At 41.1% G+C, this 12,189-nt stretch overlaps 1 protein-coding gene across 2 annotated transcripts in view; it reads left to right on the top strand.

Moving 5' to 3' along the window:
* APPL1 (adaptor protein, phosphotyrosine interacting with PH domain and leucine zipper 1) overlaps positions 1 to 10,255 on the top strand; it is a 48,214-nt gene extending 37,959 nt beyond the window's left edge. Inside the window, exons 19-22 of one of the 2 annotated variants that reach the window (XM_019536894.1) lie at positions 490 to 636; positions 1,165 to 1,215; positions 1,942 to 2,031; positions 3,524 to 10,255. In XM_019536894.1, the coding sequence (XP_019392439.1) occupies positions 490 to 636; positions 1,165 to 1,215; positions 1,942 to 2,031; positions 3,524 to 3,673 (438 nt within the window). In that variant the 3' untranslated portion in view covers positions 3,674 to 10,255. The remainder of the gene's footprint in view (positions 1 to 489; positions 637 to 1,164; positions 1,216 to 1,941; positions 2,032 to 3,523) is intronic. The other variant, XM_019536895.1, reaches the window with a different exon arrangement.
* The last annotated feature ends 1,934 nt before the right edge of the window (positions 10,256 to 12,189 follow it).

The raw sequence follows: 12,189 nt of genomic DNA, 5'->3' as shown, positions 1-12,189 counted from the left end.
CCCCTCTTGCTTGCATAAATCCAAAGAGCCAAACTAAATCAAGAGCCAAAAGATTTTAAAAACAAATTTCTTTTGGGTTTTGACTGTAAATTATAAACTTAGTCTCAGAACTAATTGGTATGGAAGAGATGGACATCTTTAAGAAGTGGCAAGGGGTTGTGTGAATGTGCTTAAAAACAGGAACTTCAGACTTACAATTGTAATGCTTGCTGTATGCAAATGCTGTCTTACTACAGAATGATGTATTTTTGAAAGACTGAATACTGTCAAGTCACTGAATTTTTCTTGGATAACCTTTCTTTCAGTGCGCTCCCATACAAACGATCACCCAGAAATTTGATTTCAAGATGCAGTGGAAAATGTCTTCACTCAAGTGAATTTAGTTGTCTTTCACCCAGTGTGTTCATTTGTTTTGTTATTACAGTCATCTACAATCCATTCAAATCTAGTGCATACCTAAATCCCAGTATTTGATCCTTTCTTTGGCAGTTTCCTTTGCCCAATATAGCTTTGTATGCTACACACCAGGAAAACAAGCGCCTTTTTGGATTTGTGCTTCGGACTTCAGGAGGGAGAGCTGAGAGCCGTCCAACCTCGGTCTGCTATATTTTTGAGTCAAATAATGAAGGGGAAAAGGTATTCTTCCCAGGCTATTTATATGTAAACTGCTTCATTTACCACTCTAAGGGGAATGGAAATAATGGCCAGTATTAACCTAATCAATAATTAGGGGTGAGGAGCATTGGCAAGGTGTTGGAACAATCGCAACTTAAGCAGAGGCAAATTAACTAGAGTTTCTTGTTAAAACAAGTTTCTAGCTCCCATTCAAGCTGAAGGAGTTTTGTTTGTAAAACATTGGTTTGACTGTGGACAAATGTAATTTTTAATGACTTAAAGGTGGAAGAGAGTTGCTGCTTCAGTTTGCCTCGGCTGTTAACTTATACCCTAGTAGCAAGACAAGTGACCTAAATCACTGTAACTTTAGTGCTGAATGAAAGACAGAATTTGATACTGATAAAATTGTTCTGTATATCCATATACCCCATGAGGCTCAGGATCTGAAAGTACTTTAATACACGGACCCTTTATGAAGCATTAGGAATTTGTCTTAATTTTAAAGGCATTTGTTTTGTACTTACTGGATATTTAATGTTTTTTGTTTAGATCTGTGATTCTGTTGGCTTGGCAAAACAGATAGCTTTGCATGCAGAATTGGTAAGAGTTTTAAGTAAAAAAAAAATACACAACTGTGTTAGGGTGTGTTTAATTGTGTATTGTATCTAGATAGTTATAGCATGGTGTATCTGGCAACAATCTATATTAAGAATGCGTAAAGAACCTGTTTTATATATATATATGTCGGTATGATTTAAATTTACCAAGAAGAACATAAGGACATACTGGATCAGACCAGTGGTCCATCCAGCCTAGTATCCTGTCTCCAACAGTGGCAGGAGTGGATGTTAGCAGAAGAGTATTATTGCACCAGCTAGATCTAGAGTTATCTATCCCCTATCCATTAGCCTCCCTAGCATCCACCATTATTGGTTTAGATATACCAGTTATCCAACCTTTCTGTTCAGAAAGTGATAACCAGGATTTAAGGGGATGGGCAGCTGGATACATTATACCAAGCTAACTGTGGTAACAGTTTTGTGTCCGTATCTATTCAGTGTTAAGTGGAAACTTAAGCCTACTTCATTGAAGGGTAATGTGGTGAGACCTCTTTTAACTCTGTATTATTACTTGGTCCTGTCCACAGCAGAGTAGGACCGTACCAGGATTTACTGGCAGATGGTTTTGCAGCTCTATTGTGTTGCTCCTTTTGGCAACAAGTACTTCAGGAAGTCAAACACTGATATTACTGTCTTAAAGAATGTCCTGTAGCTTTTTACATTCTATTTAACGAGGTGTAGTCTTATATATATCTTTGCACTACAGGGTCGTAGAGCATCAGAAAAGCAAAAAGAAATAGAAAGAGTAAAAGAGAAACAACAGAAGGAACTCAGCAAGCAGAAGCAAATTGAAAAAGTAGGCCTTTTACTTATTATTTTACTAATATTTTTCTTATTCATGAATATTTAGGCTGCTTTTCATAGCTCTGAACCCAGAGCTAAAATACAACACTTGTTAGAAATAGTGGAAAAAGGTTGGTTTGTTTTGGGGTTCTTAGTCAATAAGCAGTAATTTTGTGTAGATAATAATGTGGCAAAAGCCACATATCTATTTTGGCAAATGCATGCGGTCCCCTGGGCATTGAGCTTTCCTTGTTACCACAGCAGAGGGCCTACATGGCCAGATGCTGGGTGTAAATTCCAAAGCTGTAATATTAGTGTAGCTCCTGATTTGCACAACCTAAGGTTGTAACAGGAGGTGTAATTAAACACATCTGAGCAAGAGAACGTTTTCAGAGTTAAGCTGTTTTGAAAAAAACTACTTCATCTATAATCTCTTCTGCACAAATTAATAACGCATTATTTTACTAGACTTGCATTTAAAATACAGCAAAGTAAATTTTCAGGATTAGATGACCTCTTATGGTGGTGTCCAACTCATTTGGCCCTGCAGGCTGGATCTGAAGGCCAGAGCTGCATCATCTGTCCCACAAGGGTGAAGTTTGGCTGTGGCACTGTGAATTGCTGCAGTACCCAGAGCAACGGTAGCCCTGAGAGCCAGATGGCATGGCTCTGCTCTCCAGGTCCAGCCCATGGGACTATTCACAGGCCTGGAAATTTGGCAGTAGGATAAGCACCAATAGCATTAATTGCTGTGGCACCAGGAGCTGCTGCAATTAACATTGCCATCCCTTGCTACATCACCAAATTTCTGGCCCCTGGGGAGCCCCACAGGGTGGATGACTTGGCTCCGTGACTGGATCCAGCTTGTAGGCAATACCTTGGTCATCCCTGATCTGTTACATAATCTTCTGCATCAAATATCATTATTGTCAAAATGTGTAGTTATTTTGCTGCAATGCAGCTAATTGGTTCTAAGTTGAAGTTTGCCTGGGATATAAAGGCATGGCTTCATTTAGGGTCATGAAATATGGCCTACAGAACCCTGCCCTCTGCCCAGAGGGTCTTATAGGAGGGCTGGGGATTCAGTGGTGGGTCAACCTATCAAAATCCAGGGCATGGAGCCCCATTGGGGATGCATACTGGCAACCAGGGGGCAAACAGCAGTATTAACTGCTACACCACTGCCATTTGGCCCACCACCATCACTGTATCCAGAGCCAGTACAGAGAAGAAGGATGCATCTGATGCCCTTGGCTTACTAGAGTAAAATAGATGCTTTTGCCGGCTGTTTCACATAGTAACAACCACCAAAAAGATTTTTCTATTTCAGTTTCTAAAAAGTCCTTCGGAGTCTGCTCTAGAAACAGTTCACTGATCAAATTGCCTTTGCTTGGCATTAAACACATCTTAGGTTTGTACAGTACCAGTATCCTGTTTTCATTGTGGAAAATTATGAGATGAATGTTATTTTTATTTCTTCTTTCCCTGTTCTCTTCTCAAATTAGGACTTGGAAGAACAAAGTCGATTGATAGCTGCTTCCAGCAGACCCACTCAAAGCAGTGGCGAGGGACAATTTGTAGTCCTTAGTAGTAGCCAGTCAGAAGACAGTGATTTGGGAGAAGAAGGAAAGAAGAAGAGGGAGTCTGAAGCCTGAGGTTACTTGTTTTATTAAAATTAGAATCTTTGGACATACCTGTGGTGAAATGGCACAAGTTACAGAAGAAGCAAAAATAGAGCTGGGAGTGTCTGCTTATTAAATAGAGACTTAATAATAATAGGTGGATCCAATTTATGCTTTGCGTTTTCTTTATATGTTAATTTACTTTGCCTGTTAATGTAAGAATATTCCTTCTTCCATACGTTAGAAGGAAGCATGGCAGTACTGTCGTATTTGTTATCTTTTCAAGACTTTTAATATCAAAACTTTTTTTCATGCCTGGTGGTGCAACTGACTGCTTTGAAGCAAAAAATTAATCTTTTGATTGGACTTCAACAATACACTCTTCGTTGAATTGCTGTATATAGAACACTTTGCTGGAAACAGAAGTGGGCTTTAAACTAAAACAGCACTCTTCAATATCTAACTTGTTGCAGAGGATTGTTTCTGGAGTTAGTAAAAAATAATAGCCCCCTTAACACCAGTCAAACGTGCAATAGTTCTAGACTTACGGGAAAGGGATTTTAATTTTTGTGCACTGGATGGTACTCTCCTGGTTTTCTACTGAGCAATTTCAGGACAGTTGCTTAAATGACAAAAGTAGTTTACTCAAATTAAACCTGGATAATTCCTAGTGCCTGGGGAATTTTCACAGCAAGATGGAAGGTATAGTGTGGACCTCCTTGAAATGCAAGAGCCGCATTTTAATTTTTTCTTATGGAACTAGTTTAGGGATGTGAATGGTTAAATGATTAGTTACCAGTTATGACTGGGGCTGGGCACAATGTGGGAGGAAAGTGGGGGAAGAGAAACCCTGTGGTGTCCCAGCAAGAACTGGAAGGTGGCAGGGCAGGCTGGAGTGGGGGGAAAGCTAATACCTAAAAGCTAAGCTATGCAGAGGGAAGGAGGGGGAGAGGAGTGAGGAAGAGGAAGGGGCTGACTAATTATACTGCCTAATACCTAGGCTATGCAGCGGGAGGGAGGAGTGGGAGGAGGACAGGGGAGAGGAGGGATTGTCTGCTTCCTCCTTTGCAGCACACCTGCACCTGCAACAGGCTGGTAAATCCCTTTGTTGACTGCTGCCTGCCTCTTCCCCCCCAGTCTCCTCCTGCACTGCTGCAGCTGGCCACAGAAAGCTCTGCACTGGTGGCTGCAAGTCTCTCACTGGCTGCTGCCCTCCCCACCGCCCCCGGAGCTTCCTGGGCTATGCTGTCTGCCTCGCCTGGTGGGGCTGCTTTGTCCCGGCTTCCCTTACTGCTAAGGGTGGGTGGGTGCAGACCCTCCTCCATAGCAGGTCAGGCGCCAGCCTTGGCCTAAACCCCGCCCCCCCCCCGACTTTACAGAGCCACTGACTGGAGCCCAACACTGCTGTGCCCATTGATGCCTGACCAATTAATTGTTTAACTTGTTGCATTTACAAAAAGTTAAATGAATATGAATATTTATTTAATTGGTATTTACATCTTTAAACTAGTTATGGTTATCAGGGACTTGTATTTATAAAAAAAATTGAACCCCAAAGGTTTTGTATGTTGGTGTTAGGAGAATATTTGAGGTTGAACCAGTGGTTTGAAGAGAACATGCAACCTATTAACTAAAGTTTCTGGAAAGCAGGTGAAAGGCTTTCCGCATAACTGCATGAAATATATTTTGAAAAAATGTTAAAGGGCAGCAGAGAGAACACTAATCCTGCTTCTTCCATGCAACCTGGGGAGCTTCTTTTCAAAATAGTTCTACTGCTTACAGTTCTACTGCTTCCTTACTGTTCTCAGTGTTGTTTTTATTCTGTGGACAATTTACTGCATACTAACATTCCAAGGGCTTTAGAATGCCAATTTGCCAAGATGGAGACACAAATAGCATAAGCTATTTTTTCCCTCTAGGTGCGTGAATCTAGACTTGTGAAAGGCAGCACGACTCCAGGAATGTTAGTGGTGGGGTCTCCACACTTGTACTGACTTAAATTTCTCACTCATCTTTGTCAGTGACCTCTCTTTCTCTCAACAGCATCCTTTTCTTCTTTCAGACCGGATGACAACCCACTTCAAGCTTATTACATCTCACTCTTTATCTTCTACATGTTAAAAATACAAATAAATGCTCCAAAAAGGTACAGAAAAATACAAAATTACCTGTTTAGTTTCTGTTGCATGACCAGTGCAGGTTACTTAATGTATTGGCTGACTTCATGTAGGAGATAGTTCCACAAAGTAAGAGATCTGCCAAGAGGTTTTCTTGATAGACTAAATTCCCCTTATTTTTATTTCATCCATTTTATTGAAAGGATAATTCACAGTTGGGATTTTTTTTTCTCTTAATAGATAGCTTACCTCTTGATAAACTACCTTAACTAGAAATATGTTATAGATTTAAACAAGAAAAAGAAGGAAAAATGAGTACCTAAAACTGACTATGATACGTTGATTTTTCAAATGTAGCTGGACGTTCCATTTGTTTATAAGTTTTGCAAGTTCGTCCTCTAGCAGCAGTATAGATGGTTCTTTGTGCTGGAGAGCACAGGAGTATCTCATTTCTACCGTTCTAAAAGACACTTTTGGTCACTACAATCCATTTGACGTGAAAGTTGATGTGGAAGTGTGTCATAAGGAGTGTATTGAATGAAGAAGGTGATCCCTTTGAGAAGGGAAATGTAGTGTGATGGATGAATGAGGAGAGGTCCTGAAACTTGGAAATAGCTTCAGGAGTTTAGAGGGGGCTAAAAAGGCTTTAAGGAGATCCAGGAGAGTGAAGGAGGCAGAACTAGTGGGTGGCCTGTCCAAAGATGTTAAAAGATGAACCAGTGGAGAGTAGTCAGAAGAGCAGAGATTAGGAACACTGAGTTTGCAGTATTAGTGGGTGAAATACCTTGAACTGTGCTGAACTAGTTCAGTATAGAGAGGGCAGTTCAACTTACTGCATAAAACTTCTCCAATGGGGAACATGCTAATTTTGTCCAGGAGTCTCTATTTTCTGTGTCCCCTTCATTCATGTTTAATTTGTCATTATGGCAACTAAAAAAACACAGTTTCTTTTCGCATCATGAATCTCGATGAACTGGGTCAGGGAGGGACACAGGTTGCATATATCTGTAGGTATTAGGCAGGCAAAAATAGTAAGCCTATTGGGGTGCACCTTGGTAGGAAATGCACAAATGAAGAACTATCAGTAGACATTTGCTGGTACAAAGAACCAGCTCCATAGTGGAGAACTGCTACCACCTGCTGAAAGCAGATTAATGTATTGGCGCCACCTGACTTTCACCCAGGCTCTGTTCTCACTTCTCTAGAGGCTGCATTACTATTTACCTGTTATACAGCCTATGGCACAGTAGCCCTTTGGAACAGACTTTACTCAGCAACGTGTGCGAGACAGTGTATGTAGCGTGCTGGTAACGTAATTCTGTAGCAGACCCAGTAACCACTAGCCTGGGGCATACTATAGGGCCTAAGCTTTCCACAAGGAAATCTGCCCTTGCTGGATCAATTGCTAGTTCAGGATGCACCGTGCTGGCCAGTGCATGATATAACAGTTTTTGCAGCGGGGCCATTGCTTATATACAGTATAGTTGCTAGTTTCAAACTAGATTTTTAGATTACCTTCTGTGCATATGGTTTTCCCTGTATACAACGATGCAGAAGTTTTAATAGCCCTTTGTTCTGTAAAATTAGCAAAGCAGTCAGTGGAGAAAGTGTTGCTCTTGCAAATATTTTTCTTAACGTTTAAGTAACTGTAATTGATTGCTGTCTGAGTGAAGAGTCTTGAGAGAAGAGTCTTAAAACCAACAAAAAAAGTGTTGGTTTTAAGACTTGTATAGTAGCCTGAAATACAAATATTTACTATACTATATAGATTTCATGTTTTTCTCAGAGCTGTTTTGGCAGGACTTTGTTAGTCTTTGACCATGGTTGTTGGATTACTGTAAAAGTGCATGTGCACTTCTAATATTGTTTGTTTATTTTTCCAACACTCTACACGCCCATCCTTCTGCTTTTTATTAACACACCAATAGATGTCATAAATGCAGCAGCTCAATCTCCTTTTCTACAACATCTAAATCCAACAGGTTTACTTTTTGGAAAGCTCCCTGGAAAGATTTTTTAGGTTTTTTAGGTGGCTTTTAACACATTTGTTTTATGTCAGCAATGATGTCTAGAACTCATTCTTAAATTGATACATTGCATCTTAATAGATATTACCACATATTTTTGGTTAATTAGAAAGTATGTTTATTAAACTATATACACCTCGCTCCTGTTGAGGTGAATATCTTGTTTACCAAAGAGGTAAATATTAGAATTAACAGTAACTTAATATTCAGAAGTTTAAAGTTAAAAATACACCGATTAATACATGTAGAAACTGCATAACAAACATGTAGGTTAAGTGCTTATAAAGCTAAAATGCATGATATTATAATATGTATAATACCTGGACATTTCCTTCATGGCCATAACCAGTTTTTCTTTAAGCACTTCAGTTCTAAGTAGAAGATTGATCAGGACAAGCTATGCATAGTGTATTATAGTATTTACTTCCTAAGGCCTGGAACTGAATCTTAGTCAGGAGCCATAAAACAGTTTGTCTCATGTATTCAGCAATAGAAATGAATCAGATTATGCCCAGTGACATGGATCCAATTCACCAGTAACTCCAGAAACAGTTGGACTTTTTAGTGGAGGCACTCTTGATATACCATACACAGGACCATTTGCCTGGAGATGGCGAATTGGGGTGACTACTCAGGGCCCTGTGCTTTGAGGGGGGGCCCACAGAGCTGGGCAGAGTAGTGGCGGCATGGAGCTGGGTGGAGCGGCATCTCTACGTCCAGCTGCTCGCTACCCGCCCCCCGCCCCCCCTGGTGCTGATGGTGGTGGCAGCTTCTTCAGGTCTGGGATCGGACTCGGGGCGGGGCCTCGCGTGGGATGATTTGCCCCAGGCCCTGCACCCTGCTTGGGTCTCCTCTGACCATCCACATAATCTGCATTTGGTGCTGCATGCAGTTTAAGATAAAGTTTTACAAACTGAATTGACAGTTCAGAGTTTCAGCAAAAACTGACCAGGCAAGTATGGTTAAATGTTTGGGAGGAGAATCTTAAATATTCAAAATTAAGCAAAAATTCCCTCTCCTGACAGACAAGTAGTTTAAACCCTTCACTCGTGCATCAGTTGATGGATTCATATCAAAACTTTCAGTGTGGCTTTTAATTTTTTATGTCCCTTCATCTCTTGGCATCACAAACCTCCTGAAAATTTGGGCAAGCAAAAAGGGGGCTACACCTTTCTTTTTTTTTTTTTTTTTTAAAGAAAAGCAACATGATTACAAATGAGTTGATCATTGACACCCAATCAAAAAACAAAAAGAAAGGCTTTTCTGGTCGTGGCCTGCTTAGTTTAGTTCTGTTCATCTCGGCTTAGTTCAAGAGAAAAAAAGCCCTTGAAACTGTTGAGTGAATTCAGAAGAGGGACACTGACCTGCCTTACTCTGTTTTACCTTTGCTCTTTTTACAGATTTCTTCTTTCTTGTTAATCAGAACAAATCCCCAAGTTCCTTTATCAAGCAATAAGTTAACTTTCTTCCGATTACAGTGCTATCTAAGTTGGCATGAACGAGTCAGTCAGTTTCCCATTATGAATGAACTGGTATTCCACAATGGCGTTCACATGCAAACCAGGAATTTTATATAGTCTATTCAGGTGACTTGTAATGTGGTGGCTAGGTCGAATTCTTGTAATAATGTACTGGGTTGATCCTGCTCTAGTGAACTGTAAGTAATTTTGGCATATTTAAGGGTTCTATAACTTCTTCCCTAAATATTTGCGTCATAGTTGTGTTTAAAACACGGAAACAGATATATTGACCTGGGCGTCTGTTAACATGATTATAGGTTCAGTTGGAAGTTGGCTTTGTACAGTAACTAGTTCAGTAAGATTTGTTTTAAAATATAAGCTTTTTTCTAATACCGACTTCTAAAAACGTGCTTGCTGTCCATGAAGCATACTGTAATTTCACAGATTGTAGTAGCTGTATGTTGTCAAAATGTACTTTCAGTTTTATGTCAGTAATTCAGGAATGCTCCCCAGGTATAGTCAAGGAAATTTACTGTACTTAAAAAGGCCAAGAACAATGCTGATTTTATGTTTGTGAAAAGGACTGAAGGCTAAAGGTGAGTTGTTTTGTTATAGTTGCTGGCTGTTTCAATGCACACCTTGTTTGGTTTTGTCACATGAGTGTGTAGCACTTTCTAAAGAACTCTGGCTACATTACCCATCAGAATTCATGTGTACAGAAGCTTAAATCAGTACAACCCAGTAGATTCAGACCCATTAATGCAGAGACTGACACACATTTCCCGTGTGCTTCACTAGTTTTGGTCATTACTTGATTAGACCCCATGTGAGGCAGTGGCTTATAACACAGTAGCCAAAGCTGTATCTGATAAGGTTTGTGGATTTGTTTTCTGGAGAAAAACAGACTTTTGAATTATGTAACTTAAGTGATACAGATGCATGTAAAAATAAAAAGCTATACTAACTTGAACATAAACTTGATTATGAACAAATAAATACTCTTAATGCCCATTGGGTTAGTGAACCACTCATTCTTATACATCCACTAGTTTCTTCTGGGCTATGTTGAATATTTTTCCTACCTGTGCAAGTTCTCAGCATTTGTAAATGTATTTAGAGGTAATGCACTCTGTTAAAGCACAGCTTCATAATCTACTGCATAGTGGTAATCGCAAACCCATCCACGGGCTATCCCTAGCGCCCCAAGTTTCTTCCCCTGCTATCCTGCTGACCAAGGTTTTCCCTGGGATAACTTGATCCACTGACATGCTACGAGGCCTCGCAATTGCTGCAATAGACTCTTTACCAGCTCCAGATAGTTTCTCCTTCAGTTGTGAAAGAATTTTAGGTCTCTCTTTCTATAGCATGGGCTAATCTGGCATACCACTTGCCCTGAGAACATGCTTTACTTCAGGCCATTAGTAAGGAAACAGAACAACAACATGATTTATTATATAGGAGAAAGGAATTCAACAAAAACTTACAATCAAGTTTAAAGACAGAACAAAAAAAACAGGTAGGTTTTCTTACCCTGCATACAATCTGGCTCCCTGAGAATCCTGCCAGTATTTCCCGCTGAGCCTACGAGCCCTGAGCTCTGAGCACTAGAATCTAGGGGGGCACTGATGTCAATGTCAATTTTCCTTTTAGTGGTGCCGATACAATATGATCGCCAGTCAGCATTTCTTTTGGCTGATGTGGCCAATAATATCACCAATAAAATGCCACATGGAGTCCCAAAGCTTGGAGAGCAGCATCCAGCCAGGAAGTCTGTTGGGGGGAAGGGAAGTGGGGGGGGCAGACCGCAACCCCCACAGTGTGGGAGACAGTGGGGCAGGGGCTGGCACTGCACAGTAGGGCTGTGCAAAGCTTCGGTAGCCAATTCAATTCAGAGGCGATTCGGCCAGATTCGGCAGCCGCATCTTCGACTCGGAATTAAATCGGGAGACCCGTTAAAAGATACGAATCAATTCGGAAGACTCGCAGGAAACAGGAACTGAGAACAGGGAGGGGGACGCAGCGCTCTATCCATATGTGGAAAAGGCTGAGAGGGAGGGAAAGACCGCTCTGATAGTGACATCTGTAGCTGGTCAGTGACTGTGACCTTTCTCTTGAGTTCTCAATCACGGTACCATCCCTGCTCTTTTCATCCTGTTCTGCCTTAACACACATTATTGGCTCCAAGATGAACGTGAGCTGCCAGTGCCAGACTGCAGCCAGCAAGGTCGGCCATACCTTGTCATGCATCCCAAGGTACATTTTAAGCCGGTCCAGAGAGGTGATACGCCCCCTCTATGCAACTTTGGTCAGGCTGCGATTGGCGTACTGTGTCCAGCACATCAAAAGGGATGTGGCCAGCCTGGAGAGGGTTTAGAGGAGGGGCACTCTCTCTTGTGAGAGGGCAGCAGGACAGGCCCTATGAGGAGAGACCGCTGGACCTGAAGCGACAAACTCAGCAGGGGAAAGCAACAGCAAATAGGTAGAGCCCTTTTCTCCCCAGCACCACCTGGGGTGATGAGGCACAATGGTAATAAGCTGATGGCGAACAGGTTTAGGTTAGCGATCAGAAGGCAATGCTTGGTTAAAGTGGTTAAACTGGTTGTTAGGAAACCGGTTTAAACTTGGTTAAACTGGTTTAGACCGGGTTAAACCGGTTAGGAAACCGGTTTAAACTAGATAAGAAACCGGCTTAAACTGGTTTAGACTGGTTTAAACTAGATAAGAAAGCAGTTTAGACTGGTTTAGACTGGTTCAAACTTGTTAGGAAACCGGTTAAATCTGGTTTAGACCGGTTTCAACTGGTTAGTAAACTGCTTTAAACTGGTTTAAACTGGTTTAGACTGGTTTAAACTGGTTAGGAAACTGGTTTGAACTGGTTCAGACTGGTTTCAACTGGTTAGTAAACTGCTTTAAACTGGTTTAGACTAGTTTAAACCGGTTTAAAC

The sequence above is a fragment of the Crocodylus porosus genome, unplaced genomic scaffold (genome assembly GCF_001723895.1).
Source record: "Crocodylus porosus isolate Cpor-Errol unplaced genomic scaffold, CroPor_comp1, whole genome shotgun sequence".
NCBI classification, from domain to species: Eukaryota; Metazoa; Chordata; order Crocodylia; family Crocodylidae; genus Crocodylus; species Crocodylus porosus.
This window is presented reverse-complemented; position numbering and strand designations above follow the sequence as displayed.